Genomic DNA, 15,573 nt, shown 5'->3' on the forward strand with positions numbered 1-15,573 from the left:
GCTGAATCTAACAGAAATTCTTTTGTTATCATTAAACAGCTGTAGATTTTTAATATAATAAAGATAAAACTGCTCTTATAGTTCCACATTCACACTATGATATTCAAGTTTGTGCCATCACTTCCATTTTCAGAGCTTTATAATTCCACCATAATCATTTGTTCTTGGCAGAAATGTGTTATACAAGCACTCAGCTGAGGATAATATTTTTGAACATTTTTTCAATGTTCTTTCTGGTTATGTGATTATGGGAATTTGGAACTCAATATTAATTTGCTCTTCAGTTTTGTGTTTGTATATCTCAAAATGCTCTTTTTTAAATAACACAATTTAACTTGAATCATTACTTAGATTCGGGTGATATTCATAGCAAGATAATGCAGTCAGATACAAGAAGAATGTATTGGGAGAAAATGAGCCACGTTTTTCATTCTCATCACTGCCATTTCCTTTGTGACTCCATGCCACCTGCCTTGTTTGTTTAATAGTTTATATAATTCTTCAGGTACAAAGTGAGCTGCTGACCTAATTGGTTTTTTTCATTCATAAACTGATGTGTTTTATTGACCAATATACACTCCAAGTCTTGACTAAAATTTGACATCTAAGAAAATCAATATTTTAGCTATATTTTCATACTTGAAATTTTCCCTCAGCCTAATTTTTTAAAATTTCTACTTTTTTTTTTTTTTTGAGATGGAGTCTCGCTCTGTTGCCCAGGCTGAAGTGCAGTGGCGTGATCTCAGCTCACTGCAAGCTCTGCCTCCCGGGTTCAAGTGATTTTCCTGCGTCAGCCTCCCAAGTAGCTGCGATTACAGGCACACGCTACCATGCCTGGCTAGTTTTTTTTTTATTTTTGGTAGAGACAGGTTTCACCATGCTGGCCAGGCTGGTCTCGAACTGCTGACCTTGTGATCTGCCTGCCTCGGCCTCTCAAAGTGCTGGGATTACAGGTGAGAGCCACCATGCCCGGCCAATTTCTACTTCATTTATTTCAGTATCCAGTGTACTACTATAGTTACATATGAGTGAGAGAGATCTAGTCTGCACCCATCACTTCACACAGGTGGGAAAACGGGCAGGGGAAAGGCAGGCCCCACACTGTCTCCAGGCAGGAGGCAAGTACTCGTTGACTGACCTTGGGCCATCACGTTTGAGACCTGGCATAGGTTTATCTAATCTCTTCATGGAAGACTTGTGAGAGATAATGGGTTAATATTTGTGGAGATCTTTCAACAAAGTGTAATTGATGTTTGAATTTTTATAAACCAAACACAATATCTACCCCCTGAAAGCTTTGTGAGAATATTTAGCACACATGTATGTGCCAGATGGATTGTAATGACAGTTGATAGGCCTCTCCTAACCCTTGCGTTCTGTTGTCAGAAATCTGCATATCAAAACAACTATAATTTTTACAATAAGATTTATTGGTTGAAAGATTTGGGTGCACACTGAAAAATATACTGCCTAGATAAGACTATAAACTAACATTATGGAAGGCTTTAAATTAAAGGTTTATATAAGAAAATTCTTGGCAGGGTGCCATGGCTCATGCCTGTAATCCCAGCATTTTGGGAAGCTGAGGCAAGAGCATCACTTAAGTCCAGGAGTTCAAGAGCAGCCTGGACAACATAATGAGACCCTGATTCTACAAAAATAATTTTTAACCAGGTGTGGTGGCACACACCTGTAGTCCCAACTGCCCAGGAGGCTGAGGTGGAAGGATTGCCTAGGCCTAAGACATGGAGACTGCAGTGAGCTATGACCGTGCCACACTGCATTCCAGCCTGGGCAACAGAGAGAGACTCTGTCTCTAAAAAAAAAAAAAAAAAAAAAAAGAGAGAGAGAAAGAAAGAATATTTTTAACATGTCTTATAGAAATATAGATAGATAACTTTTGAAAAATATCAAATAATATTTTCTTGATCTTACCTATTTTTCTCTATACAAATGAATTCTAATGAAAAATACATGGAATATAATGCAAAACACTCAGAAAGTATTCTTAAAAGCTCAAAGATATGCAGAGATCAAAGCAGAAACACATCATAATACAACAGTTATCAGCCAGAGGAATGTTCTTGTAGTTGAGATAATAAGAAAAGAGTATGAAGCACAGGAAGTTAAGTTAGTAAATAAAATTATTATTCCAATGTATTGTGATGTTCTTTATAGTATTGTGGTAGAAAGCCTCTAAAAGTACTTATTATGAATGAAAAATGATGCCTGTAGATCAACGATAAGGGGACAGGTGGCCCCACCAATTATAAATTCCCCAAGATTGTAAATGTATATTTTATCATACTGTGTCAAAATATTCATTTTAATATTCAAACATTTTACCACATAATAAGCTGTAACCATATGTTTATTTGTTATATTATACCACTATAACGTTAATAAATATTTACAGAGCCACTGTGTATCCTAGATATATTAGAAATGATAGCTTTCTTGATTTTTGATTTTAAGTGAAAATATTCAGTGCCTCAGAAACTAATTTTAAATAATGTTACATTTGTTACACTTTGGTAAGAGCCAAGGAGTTTAGATTTTTAAGACTGACACCCCCCTTTTTAACTCATGTTGTTTTATTTATTTTCCCCAATTGCATGAATTAAAGATGGGGTGTTATCTCAGCTTTGAATTCCTTAGCTTGATGTCGCAGCTTTTGCTTTATTTGTATGTGAATTCTGTCTTTAATAAAGATGAGCTCTGCTGAACTTTCCATTAATGAGAAACACTTAGGTATGCATCTCTTTATAACGGATCTTGGTGGTACCAGGAAAATTCAGAAATGTTGCTAGTCTATTAATAATTAACATGGCAAGCTGTATGATTAATCAGAAGTTTTATGATCTCTAAAAACATAACATGATCTCTGTAAATCGAATTGTATACAATTACATTGACAACCATTAGTTAAAAAAAAAAAAGCAGGCCGGGGTGTGGTGGCTCAGCCTATAATGCCAGCACTTTGGGAGGCTGAGGCAGGCGCATCACATGAAGCAAGGAATTTGAGACCAACCTGGCCAGCATGGAGAAACCCGGTGCCTACTAAATATACAAAAATTAGCTGGGCATGGTGATGTACCCAGCCACTCGGGAGGCTGAGGCAGGAGAATCACTTGAACCCAGAAGGCAGAGGTTGTAGTGAGCCAAGATCGCTCCACTGCACTCCAGCCTGGGCGACAGAGCAAGATTCTGTCTCAAATTTAAAAAAAACAAATAAAACTCAGGACTCCTAACTCATACTTTTTCTGTTACAATGAATGTTACATTAGTATTTATTCTTCTGTGACAGCTGAGACTAGACCAGACCCACATCTAGGAGACAGGAGGTTCAAGATGAGGCACTGACGTTTTACTTTCGTGTGTCAGTCTCAGGGCGATTCCTACTCAGCTGAAAAACTAGGAGGAACCCTGGCTAGTTTGGTAGTTATTGATTTGGTTACCTGTTTTCAGTGTCCTTCGTCTTCCTTACTCAGCTCAGCTGTTTTCACTTTTCTTTCCACCTGTGTTTAGGAAGAGACCTTCTCAGTATTATTAATTTTGATAAGATTTTCACACCCTAACAAACAAAAGTAGTTCTCCACATAGGCACAGTGTCTGAGCATTCTTCACCTATACTTGGTGGGGATGTTAGCTATGTTCTCTTATACCCTTTAGCTGTCAAGTACATCAGAAGTGGAGGCTGTGGGCGCAGGACACGACTAATGCAAACCATTAGTTTCAATTCACACTTGGATCTGTTTCCAGCATTTCTGCTTTTGTCATCATCACAGGTTCAGAAATCATTGAGTAACGTCCTGATTTCTAATTTTTCTGTGGGAAGAGAGTGTTACAATTTGCCACCTTAATTGTATTCTGCTGTAATTGTCTCTCACTAGATATTTGAAGCACATATGAATTCTGCATCATGAAACTTGAGTCTTTATACCCTCTGTTCGTTGACTGAATTTAGTTGCAAGAGGAATCTTTCGCTTTTATTTTTTTAAACTGCTGATGAGCACTCAATTGAAATGACTCAGTTTTCATCTGTGGTTTCTCTTCCCTAATAGAATAAAGCATATGTAATAACCTGAAATACTGGACAGCTTGAACTTCTTTAATGCCCCTGAATGTCTCTTACAGCCTTTGTCTAGGTTTGAACTTTCTGAATTATGTATTTCAGACGTTGAGAAAGAAGGGCCTTAATGGCTGTGACAGCCCAGACCCCGATGCGGACGATTCAGTAGGTCACAGCCCTGAGTCTGAGGACAAGTACAGGAAAATTAACGAAGATATTGATCTAATGATCAGCAGGCAAAGATTGTGTGTAAGTACTCGGAACACCCTTCATTTTTTTTACTCTTGATATTTCTCTGAACCTGGCAGGCATTGAACAAGAAAGAAAACAAAGGCTGTGAAAGCCCCGATCCCGACTCCTCTTATGCACTCACCCCACGCACTGAAGAAAAATACAAAAAAATTAATGAAGAATTTGATAATATGATCAAGAGTCATAAAATTCCTGTAAGTACCAAAGGTAGATGGCTGGTCTGCTGATAACTGCTGCAGTAACATACGTTAACCCTCTCAGTGATGGCTTTCTCTAAGAGTCTTCGGAAAGTCAAACAGATAAATAGCCATCTCATCCCACGGGCAGCTCATTTAGAAAGCAAACCCTAAAAGATGCTGAGATTATGTAATCTAACGGAGTTGCCATCGAAAAGTTCATTCTGAGGTAGAACAGTTCACAGCAGGAAGAGAAAGATTTATGAGACACACCCTGAATTTACACAATCTTTTAAACACACAGTCCATGCAAATCACAATACACGAGTAAAACACTGGAACCTCCTTCCAAGCAAGTTTGAGAATTGCCATAAAATACATAAGATTATACATTGTTTGCTGAGAGCTGATACACAAGTGGGTCGGCAATTCTTTCATGTAAACTGACAGTCGTCACCTAAATAAAAGCTGATTTCTGAATAAAACTTCAGCCCCTCTCCCTATACATAAAATTCAACAACAGCACTGAAGGGTTAAAGCTAATGCTCGCTGCAGGGAACAGACTGCATGAAACCTAATGGTAAGATTTCAACATGTTTGTGTGCTGGGGTGATTTTAAAGCTTTATCAGAATATTATCCGCTTTGCCACCAACATTTTCCATGCTTTAACATTTGGCTAATTTTTGTTTTAACCAAATGAAAAAAATTCTAACAGTCAATCATATGCCTTGCCAGATATTTAAGAGAAATAACTGCATGTATTATTTTGTTGTCCACATATATAGGAGGAAAGTGGATACTTTTTGTTAGATTCTGTCATCAATCAAATAATGTTAATTTTGTGGCATAAAGGGGTGAAACCCAAGGCTCACATGCCTTCTGAATAACTAACGTTAGTGTCTGAACCCTAATTGTATACAAGCTCCTCAGTAGGTAATCAGTTCCTTTCGAAAAAAGTTCATTTTTTGTAAGTTAGCAAAACAGCCTAAACCTGAGAATTGAGAGAGACTGAAGTGAAAATATGTTTTGGTGATTACAAGTGCAGATATGTAGGGACAAAGCTCGAGGCCAAATTCACAACTTCACTCACAAGATAAATTGATATTTTACCATAGTAGCTGCACACTCAAACCTGTATTGAATTAAATCGAACACTTTAAAACTTATTTACAAAATGTGTGTGCATATTAAAATTTCTGTCCTCATAAATACCTATCTGCTTCTTTTGTTAAATGAAATAATGTCAGCAGTAGAACTTTTGTTGAATCAGAATTTTTAATACACTATCATGAAGGAAAGCTAAGTACTATAAATTCTTCTTAAAGGTTTCATAAAACTGAGTATTATATGCACACATTCATAGTGGGCACCTTATGAAATGGAGTATTTAGTATTATATGCAGCTATGCATACTTGTTATGTCCAGAATTATTAAATGATAAAATATCCATTGGGATTTTATTTTGCCCAGAAGGAAAAAAGAAGCGGCTCCTTTGGGCCAATCTATTTATTTATTTATTTATTTATTTATTTTGAGACGGAATTTCACTCTTGTTGCCCAGGCTGGAGTGCAGTGGTGCAATCTCCGCTCACCGCAACCTCTGCCGGCCTCAGCCTCCCGAGTAGCTAGGATTACAAGCATGTGCCACCACGCCCAGCTAATTTTGTATTTTTAGTAGAGACGGGGTTTCTCCGTGTTGTTCAGGCTGGTCTTGAATTACTGACCTTAGGTGATCCACCCGCCTGGGCCTCCCAAAGTGTTGGAATTACAGGCGTGAGCCACTGTGCCACGCCACTTGGGCCAATTTTTAGTTCTTATGGTCTGAGTTTCTCTTGCTATATAATACATTGGTGTGGAGCAGCTGTGCATTAAGGTTTGTGAGTGTAGGATGTTAAGGCAGAGTACCTTAGGTGTGTCAGACAGTAAGAATCCCCTGCACAGTTGGAATAAAGACAGATATATGCAGTACTGCTGATCACTCAGTGGAGGTGATAATTTAGGTGGAGTTTTAACCCCTAAAGTCCTGGGGGAATGCACATTGGATCATTTTTCTCATACTTTAGGGAGAGAGACGTGTGATACACATCTGCATTCCCTCACAGGATTTCAGCCTGTTATATAAAGAGTTCAAAATCGAGATACGTGATATCTTTAGGGGTGCAGCAGTGTGTGGCAGGGGCTGAAAAACCACATTAGAGTTTACGGGCAGAGCTGTGAGAAGGAGCCACCCAGCTCTGAGCTATGCCACAGAGTCTCCATCTCTTTAGTAAGTGCTTCAGTCTTCACGATGAAAAGCCCAGTTTTTGCACATTGCTCTGAGTTGCTGGAAGTCAATTTTGTTGAAAGTTTCCACAGCTGCTAAAACATTTACAGCAGGGCAAGGACACTCTGCCCTTTGTATGTAGAGAGTGTCTCCACCTCTTTAAAAACATTACAAGACTGTTTTTCTATTTCGAAGACCCAGTTTGAAGAGTTTCCCTTTTAAAACAGAAAATTTAATATTGTAGTCACCTGTTGGTATACTATAATTTATGCCCATATTCCTCAATTACATGAAATAATTCATGGGTGATTTGGAACTGTGTCGACCAGCATTTCCTCATGCTGGGTTTGCCATGGTTCATGCTGGGCTTCACAGCAAGAGAAAACACCTCCGTCTGAGGAACCAGCAGAAGTTAGGAAAGGGGCTGAACGAATGAGAGGCGGGTGCAAGTGGGTTGAGAGTAAAAGGGAAGGGAGTAAGTGGAAAGAAACAGTATATATTTTCTTCAAAATAATGTGCTGTGAAGAGAGAGAAATAATGCTGTATGTAGGATCAAGGGAGAAGTTAAAATGAAAGCACTTGAGATTATTTACATGCAGAGGAGAAGTGTTTGGAGGAACGAAAAGATTGAACATACAGGTACAATGGAGATAAAATGACCAAGCTTCTCAAGGAAGGGAAGGAGGATGGGACCTAAACAAGACGGTGTTACAGATGTAGCCAGGTGTAGCTAAGGTGGTAGCTGGATAGAATGATGCTGAGTAGGTGACCATATAATGACCTCTATTTTATTTTTATTTATTTTTATTTTTATTTTTTGAGACGGGGTCTCACCCTGTGCCTCAGGATGGAGTGCAGTGGCGTGATCCTGGCTCCCCTCAACCTCCGCCTCCCGAGTTCAAGTGATTCTCCTGCTTTAGCCTCCCAAGTAGCTGGGACTACAGGTGCCTGCCACCAGGCCTGGCTAGTTTTTGTATTTTTAGTAGAGATGGGGTTTCACCATGTTGGCCAGGCTGTTCTGGAACTCCTGACCTCAAGTGATCCTCCCGCCTTGGCCTCCCAAAGTGCTGGGATTACAGATGTGAGCCACCAGGCCTGGCTATTTTCTTTTTTCTAATATATTTAGTTTAGCTTCTGTAGTTAATTAGGGAAGGGGGAAGCAGGTGCTTGAAAAAGGACTGAGAAGTTAGACATCATGAGGAGTAGGGATGGAGAGGGAATGAACAAGTCGATGATAGACTTGTCAGGCAGCCTTGAGGGAATTTAGATAACCAGCAATTGGTCCTCACAAGTCATCAGAGTTGTATGATTTTTTTTTTTTTCCTCTACTAGGGCCCAGCAGCTGGTAATGGTTAGTCAAAATTTAAAGGTGTCATTAGTGGCAAAAAAAAAAAAGGGTGGGGGGAAGATTCAGTTCAATCATTCGCATTAAATAAAAGAGGGCCCATTAACTAAAAATATTTTACTTAAACTATTTTATTTGACTTTTTTATTGGACTTTTCCTTATGGTAAGTTTGGGAAAATAGTGGGTTTTGGATAAGAGTTCAGATACTTTTCCGATTATGACTCACTACAGTAACCATGATCACTTTGTTCAGGGATAAAAACTAAAAGTTTTTTAGCTGTCATGTCTGTGTCCTTCAAAGCTGGAACTGGCTTCATGGGCCCTCGACCTGGCCCTGTTCTCATAGGGCTGCACTTGGTTAAATACTGTGCTGTCATTGTCTTGAAGTTCTTTATACTTTTTTTAAAAGGGCCCCCATATTTTCATTTTACACTGGGTCCTGAAAATTACATAGCCAATTCTGCTGACAGCATTTTATTTAATCACCCCAAATTCTCTCTTTCTTCCTACCTTGAGTGTTTGTAAAAGTTGGAGTCTGGCCCTGAAGTCTTTGCAAGTTTGGTGTTTTTAACTACTTCTTGGCTTTCATTTTTTAGACCAAAAAAAAAATGTTTAAATGTAGATGCTTTCAAGTTTCCTAATTTTGAAAAGTCAAAGAGAAAAAGAATAATGCCAATTTCTTGGAAATATTTATATGCGATTATAGCATTTGCATTCCCTAAAATGTTTAGAGCTGCTTCGTCTCTTCATGGATACAACCATTTCATGCCTTAGATAAGGAAATCAAGGTCAAGGGAGATTAAATGACCTGCCTGGTTAAATGGCAATTTATTACATAACCTGGACTGTAACTGAGATTTCTGATAGAAAGGCTAGTGTTCATTCTGATTCTCTAAAATATCTTCTCAGTGTGCTCATTTTTAAGTTTATAATTTGCTTTCAAAATTATAGATAGTTCCTTTAACTCAGAAACAGAAAATCAAATACCATATCTTCTCACTTAGAAGTGGGAGTTAACAATGGGTACACATGGACATAAAGATGGAAATAATAGACACTGGGGACTCCAAAAGCGGGGAAGGTGGCAGGGCGGGGTGAAGTTTGAAAAATTAGCTCTTAGGTACAGTGTTCACTGTTTGGGTAATGGGTACACTAGAAATCCAGTCCCCGCCAGTATGCAATATATCCATGTAACAAACATGTACATGTATCTAAAATTAAATTAAATTTTAAAAAATTATCATAGGTAGTTCTTGATACAGATAAGGAAACAAAGCAAAAGATAAATAGAATACAAATGATCTTGGTATATTTTATGAATTTTGAAATTTTGAAGTATACTCTGATACCATAATTATATTTGACTGCTTAGCCAATCACAAAGTAGTTTTATAATAATCATTATCATCCAATTGTTTCTGATCCAGAATTCTAGAAACTGAAGAATTAATTCTAGGGAATAATAGTCAGAGAAAGGAAGGAGTAGAATGACTTTCACTGACCTGGTTGTTAGGATGGTCCTGAACTCATTACATAATTATTAATAATCCTCTTTATTTCACCCCAGGGGTGAAGGGGATATGGGCTTTACTCTCTAAGGAGACACAACCAACATTCTATAGCATATTCAGGGAAGATATAGTTTTATAGCAGATCCTTAGATACCTAGTAACAGTTAAACATTTATAAGTAGTAACAGTGAATTCAAATTAAAACATTTGTAGCCCAGAGATGGCTTTAAAATACCAACTCTAAGTTAATATGGAAGAGAGGAGTCTTTAAGATTTCTTTTTTCCTAAAATCTCAGACGCTCCAGTGTAGATACTCACCCACATTTCATGAGAACCCATTTGGTTTATTATTTATGTGGTCCATAGATAATGAGCTTCTAATATCTAGCCCTTATTCACTTAACAGAACGATTTCTACTACAGCATTTTATTTCTATCCCAAAACTTATACTGTGTTGCATAGTGTTTTGGTAGCAAAAGCAACAGACTCAGTCACTAGATAGATGACTTTGGGCCACTTACTTAATCTTACCAGTTTGAAAAGGGAAGAATTATATCTATAGTCAAGGGATGTTTAAAGGGTTATATCATATCATATATATCAATTATACAGCACAGTGCCTGCTCAATAAATAATATACAGTAAATAGAAGCTTTACTTTTGTGTTAGTACAGTGTCTTTCTAAAAATTCTCCTTTGAAGAAAAATATTAAGTTCCTATAATAAGAGGTAGAGTAGGCTCTGCATTGCCTCATAGCAAAAGGGCACTATTTAACCAACATCATAAATGATTTTATAACCAAGGGAAAGGAAGAGCAGGAAAAAGAGATCAGGATATGGGCAAGTAACAGGACAAATTACAGGATTAAATAGGGTGGTCAGAGTGGGCTTCCAAGACAAGGCCAGATTTTGAGCAGAGACTTGAAGAAGGTGATGCAGTTCGTCATGGAAATGAACCAGGGAGGCAGAAGGTGTTAGGTGATGAGATAACAGAGGTTGGCAAAAGCTAGAACTTAAGAGGGCCTGTGGACCCTTGGAAGCAAAAACTCTCATCTCGAGTTTTTATTCTAAGGTAAGAGCCCTCACGGGGTTTTGAGTAGAGGAGTGTTGGCATGACTTAAGCTTTTAAAGGGCCAATCTGATTTCTGGGTTGCAAATACAAAGAATGGCAAGGACTGGAGCAGGTAAATCAGTTAGGACATGACTGCAGTTATCTAGGCAAGAGATGGCACTGCTTGAGCCGGGGTAATAGCCACACCCTCCAGTCATTGTGATACCCAAAGATAGTCCAACAGATTTCCAAAATGCTCCCTAAGGAGACAATCCCACCCCTGTAGATTACCAATGTTCTAGATCTAGAGTTTCTCTTATGGCCCAAGGTTGCGCAGGAAACAGATGGCAAACTCTAAAGGGTAATTGAAGAGAGTTTGTTAAAAGGACTGTTTACAGATGGGTAGAATTAAGGGAAACCTGAGAGAATAATGAAGTACATTAGGGCTTGCAACCTAGAAGCTGTTCCCACCTCTAGGCCTAAAGGAGTAAGTGGAGGGGAAAAGTACCAGATCACAGCAAGATCTATGTGTACAGGAGAGAGCAACTCAAAAAGAGACGGAGTCTTCACTAGAGAAACGCAGCCTCAGCCAGCCTGTGGCCCAGCAAGGATGACGCCACTATAAAAAAAATACCCTGACCTTGCTCCCTCCTGCTCTCTGTGCTATTGCTGGTGCCTCCTCCACTGACCAGTGGGAAGCCAGAGAGCAGGAGAGCCTGGGTGATGCAGTCTAGAGGGTCAGCTCCTGGGCACACAGCAGAGTGAAGGGGCTAGAGAGTGGGTCTGGATGGAGCAAGTGGAGAATATACCTAGTAGAGTCACTTTACTTTGTTTTCTTGAGTATGCTGGAGCAATCCTTATTTGGCCTTTTAATGAAGAAATACAATACGTTATTCATGCTATAGACTTTGACTTTACAGCATATGCTAATTTTTTGTTGTTAAAAGGGGGCTGGAAATGTAAGGCTAAATTCATTATTTGATGCCTTATCAAACATTTATATTCCATTATGTCAATTTTTATCCAAAAATTATTTCCCCTGTTTACAATAGATAAAGCCTAATAAAGACTGGCCATATTACTGATATCACTTGAACATTTTTATTTCCCTCTAATACAATGACAGATTGGGCCAGGTGCGGTAGCTCACGCCTGTAATCCCAGTACTTTGGGAGGCCGAGGTGGGCGGATCACCTGAGCTCAGGAGTTCAAGAACGGCCTGGGCAACATGGTGAAATCCCATCTCTACTAAAAATACAAAAAAAATAGCTGGACATGGTGGCACGTGCCAACCACTACTTGGGAGGCAGAGGCAGGAGAATCACTTGAACCTGATAGGCAGAGGGTGCAGTGAGCAGAGATGGCACCATTGCACTCCAACCTGAGCAACAGAGTGAGACTCTGTCTAAAAACAATAATAATAATAGTAAATATGAAATAAAAATGAAAAATCAAAGATGTGTGGAAAAAAAGAGTTTTGAATGTAAAGCATTTGCTGTTGTCAATACTGACATGTCCAGAACATGGAAGAAAAGAAAAATGGGAAATAAATAATAAGGGAGCATAAACATAAACAAAGAAAAGTATTGTGATCATCACCAAGATAAACAGAGAAATATTACACAGCAAGATGTATGATGCAGGCCAGCCGACCAAACAGTAACGGAAAGTGGATGTTAGCACTAAGGGAAAACAATAGTAAAAACAAAATAGAACCAAAAAAACCAACCAAGTGAGCCTTATGCACATATGCATTTAAATTTGCACAATAACTTATTGAGAACCCCCAAGGGAATGCCTTAATGCCTTCTATAAATCTTATTCCATATATATGTCCATTTTATATTAAGAATGCCATATGCTTTGATACCATATGAGTTCTCCGGCATTATATTCAGAGTATTTTTACTTGTAATGCTTAAAAAAAATAGCTACAATTATGTTCCTGTGTTCATCTAGTTAGTACAGCAGAAACATAAACATGATTTTGCTTAAATTGACAAAATAATTACTCAAAAATCAATCATTGAAACCTGGATTAATCTAATTAGACATCCACACAGCTTCAGTTCACTAAATATTTGGCAACTTTCACAATTGAGACACAGGTCTTGCCATTTGTCCGTGGCGGTACATACCAAAATATGAAGCAGAGCGTTTTCTGAACTATCACTTTAAAGTGTAAATTATTGAATGATACATGCTCTGTTGAATCCTATATGTTAAAATGCCTATTCTCTTTACAGTTACTTTTAAAAGACAGACTTTAAAACATAATAATTAAGGTATATGTGCTATGCACATGCTTGGAGATGATTTTCTATCATTAAACTTCTACATAAATATGCTTCAGTAAGCAGTTAAAGGCTTTGGTTTGCATTTTAATCCTTTTTCTCTGTGAAGTCATCACAATCAGACACCTTTGATCTTGCAGTCATTTCTGGCACCAGATTCAGATATCACAAATGAACAATTACTACTTAATAGAATGGAATCCAAAGACAATGGAGTCTAATGAAATGGGGCTTTGTTTTAAACAAAAGTGAAACGTTTTTTAATGGTTGCAAAGAAAGAGTTCTAAGCACATTTAAGGAATCAATTTGTGATCTGAATGTCTTGAGAGCTCTTCATAATGGTCTTCTAGACACCAAGTAGTTTGGAATGTAGAATTTTTCTTGGAAACATAAGGGCTGTCTGTCCTGAAGAGCTTCTGTTATTAATTCTTTTCTTTTACCTATGTTTTGTTTTCTGTTCCTGCAGGCTGTTCCACCTCCCAACTTTGAGATGCCAGTCTCCATCCCAGTGTCCAGCCACAACAGTTTGGTGTACAGCAACCCTGTCAGCTCACTGGGAAACCCCAACCTTTTGCCACTGGCTCACCCTTCTCTGCAGAGGAATAGTATGTCTCCTGGTGTAACACATCGACCTCCAAGTGCAGGTAACACAGGTATGTCCTCATGAGGATGTAATGCTAACAGATCATTGGAAGGGATCACTTTCAGCAAAGCCAACACTCCTTTATCTACGAGATGTTTTCTGGTTTTCCATTTACTCCCCTTCACGGCTTACCATCCACCCCGGGGCTAGGTCTCCTGCATGATAGAGCCTAAACTCTTTAGTATGTCTTTGGAAATCTTTCATAATCTGCCATTTATCTTTTTCATTCTGCCACTTATCTCCTCCTGTGGCTATATTTTAACCACATACTCAAAAACAGGATGTCAGATGTCAGATATCCTTTCTCCACACTTTTACTTCTGCTCGTCCCCCATGCCTAAAATGCCATTTTCCCTCTTCCTCCTGGCAAGCTACCGCTTCTTCTGTGAAATCTTCCCCTGTGTTCTCTGATAGTATTTATCCTATTTAGTTATTTATTATTTAGGTCACTTTTTGTTTATTTATACAGTAACTTATCCCACAAAGGACTTAGGCAGAAACAAAATATAAGATAGCATCATTTGTAAGACATGTGAAATAAAAACAAAGCTGAGTCAGAAATGAAGTTAATTAAACACATGTACACCTGCCCCAAATTTGTCTCTGCACTTTTACTTGCTGTTGTTCAATTCGCAGTGTCCAAGGGAAAAATAAATTATTACTCAGAAAAAGTTCATCCATTCTTAGTACTTAAAACAATCAAAATACATTATGATGAATTGTATTGAATATGTGTCTGTTTTGATACTGGTTTTAAAGAACATTGAAGGGAAGAATGTTCTCTTGATTTGCTAGATTCACAATAGGAACCAAGTCAATGAATATTGAATATAACAAAACTATTCCTTTATTTTTCCAGAAGCAGCATCAAAAATAATTGTATTTCTAAATCACATACAGCAAACCATTATATATTTGCACTTCATATTTTTAAAAGTACCCCATGGGAGATTTTTAATATATCTTACATACACATAGCTGTATGAAAGTAGTTTATTCATGGAGGAAGTTTCCTGTAGAATACTTATATATCTGCCTTACAGTTAGAACCAAACATGTGTTACTATTTTTGTTACAGAAGCTTTGTATAGAAAATACAATTAAATTCATCCATATAAAAAATTTTAATAAATCTTGAGTCGGGAAATGTGTTCAAAGGACTTCATCGGGCCATTCTCTTGACTTTTGAATATATTTGAATGTTTTCATATGAATTTTCAATAACCACATGTATTCCTTTCAGATCATACTCGAATGCAGTTCACTTTTCTATTTGATAAACTCATGCTCATTTTTTTAATTTGATACTTTATTTCCAAAATATTATTTGATTGGAAATAATAAACATTTTCTTAAACTGTAACGAAGACCAGATGCAATGGATCACTCCTATAATCTCAACACTTTAGGAGGCTGAGGTGGGAGGATTGCTGGAGCCCAGGAATTCAAGACCAGCCTGGGCAACATAGAGAGACCCCATCTCTACAAACGTTTTTTTGAAAATTAACTGGGTATGGTGGCTTCTGTCTGTGGTCCCGGCTACTCAAGAGGCTGGGGTGGGAGGACAACTTGAGCCTGGGAGGTTGAGGCTGAAGTGAGCCATAATCCTCCCACTGCACTCCAGCCCAGGCAACAGAGCAAGCTCTGTCACAAAAAATTTTAAAAAAAAGTATGTATGTATGTTTATATATATATACACCCACATATATATGTATACATATATATACACACACATATAAACATTTTCTTTTAATTCCAAAACTTGAACCAACTAATAATTATAGAGTATCACTTAGAGGCAATTAGAAAATCTAGATGATATTCTCACTATCATTCTTTTGGCTGAATCTTGTTTTTTTCAAAACTAAAAGTAATTTTTATATTCAATATCTTATTGAAACATCTTGACTCTCATAAATAAACATTGCCAAATTTTAACATACTTTCTTAAGTTAGCAGTGAA

General features: G+C 37.8%; 1 protein-coding gene across 39 annotated transcripts in view; it reads left to right on the top strand.

Moving 5' to 3' along the window:
• The window catches only part of MEF2C (myocyte enhancer factor 2C), a 182,564-nt gene that overhangs the window by 137,742 nt on the left and 29,249 nt on the right, over nt 1-15,573 (top strand). For 33 of the 39 annotated variants that reach the window (XM_050795460.1, XM_050795457.1, XM_050795452.1 and 30 more), the window contains 2 exons: nt 4,178-4,321; nt 13,434-13,620. In XM_050795460.1, the coding sequence (XP_050651417.1) occupies nt 4,178-4,321; nt 13,434-13,620 (331 nt within the window). Of the gene's footprint in view, nt 1-4,177; nt 4,322-4,380; nt 4,519-13,433; nt 13,621-15,573 lie in introns of all 39 variants that reach the window. The other 6 variants (XM_050795483.1, XM_050795477.1, XM_050795482.1 and 3 more) reach the window with 2 other exon arrangements.

This window comes from Macaca thibetana, chromosome 6, assembly GCF_024542745.1.
Source record: "Macaca thibetana thibetana isolate TM-01 chromosome 6, ASM2454274v1, whole genome shotgun sequence".
Classification (NCBI taxonomy): Eukaryota; Metazoa; Chordata; class Mammalia; order Primates; family Cercopithecidae; genus Macaca; species Macaca thibetana.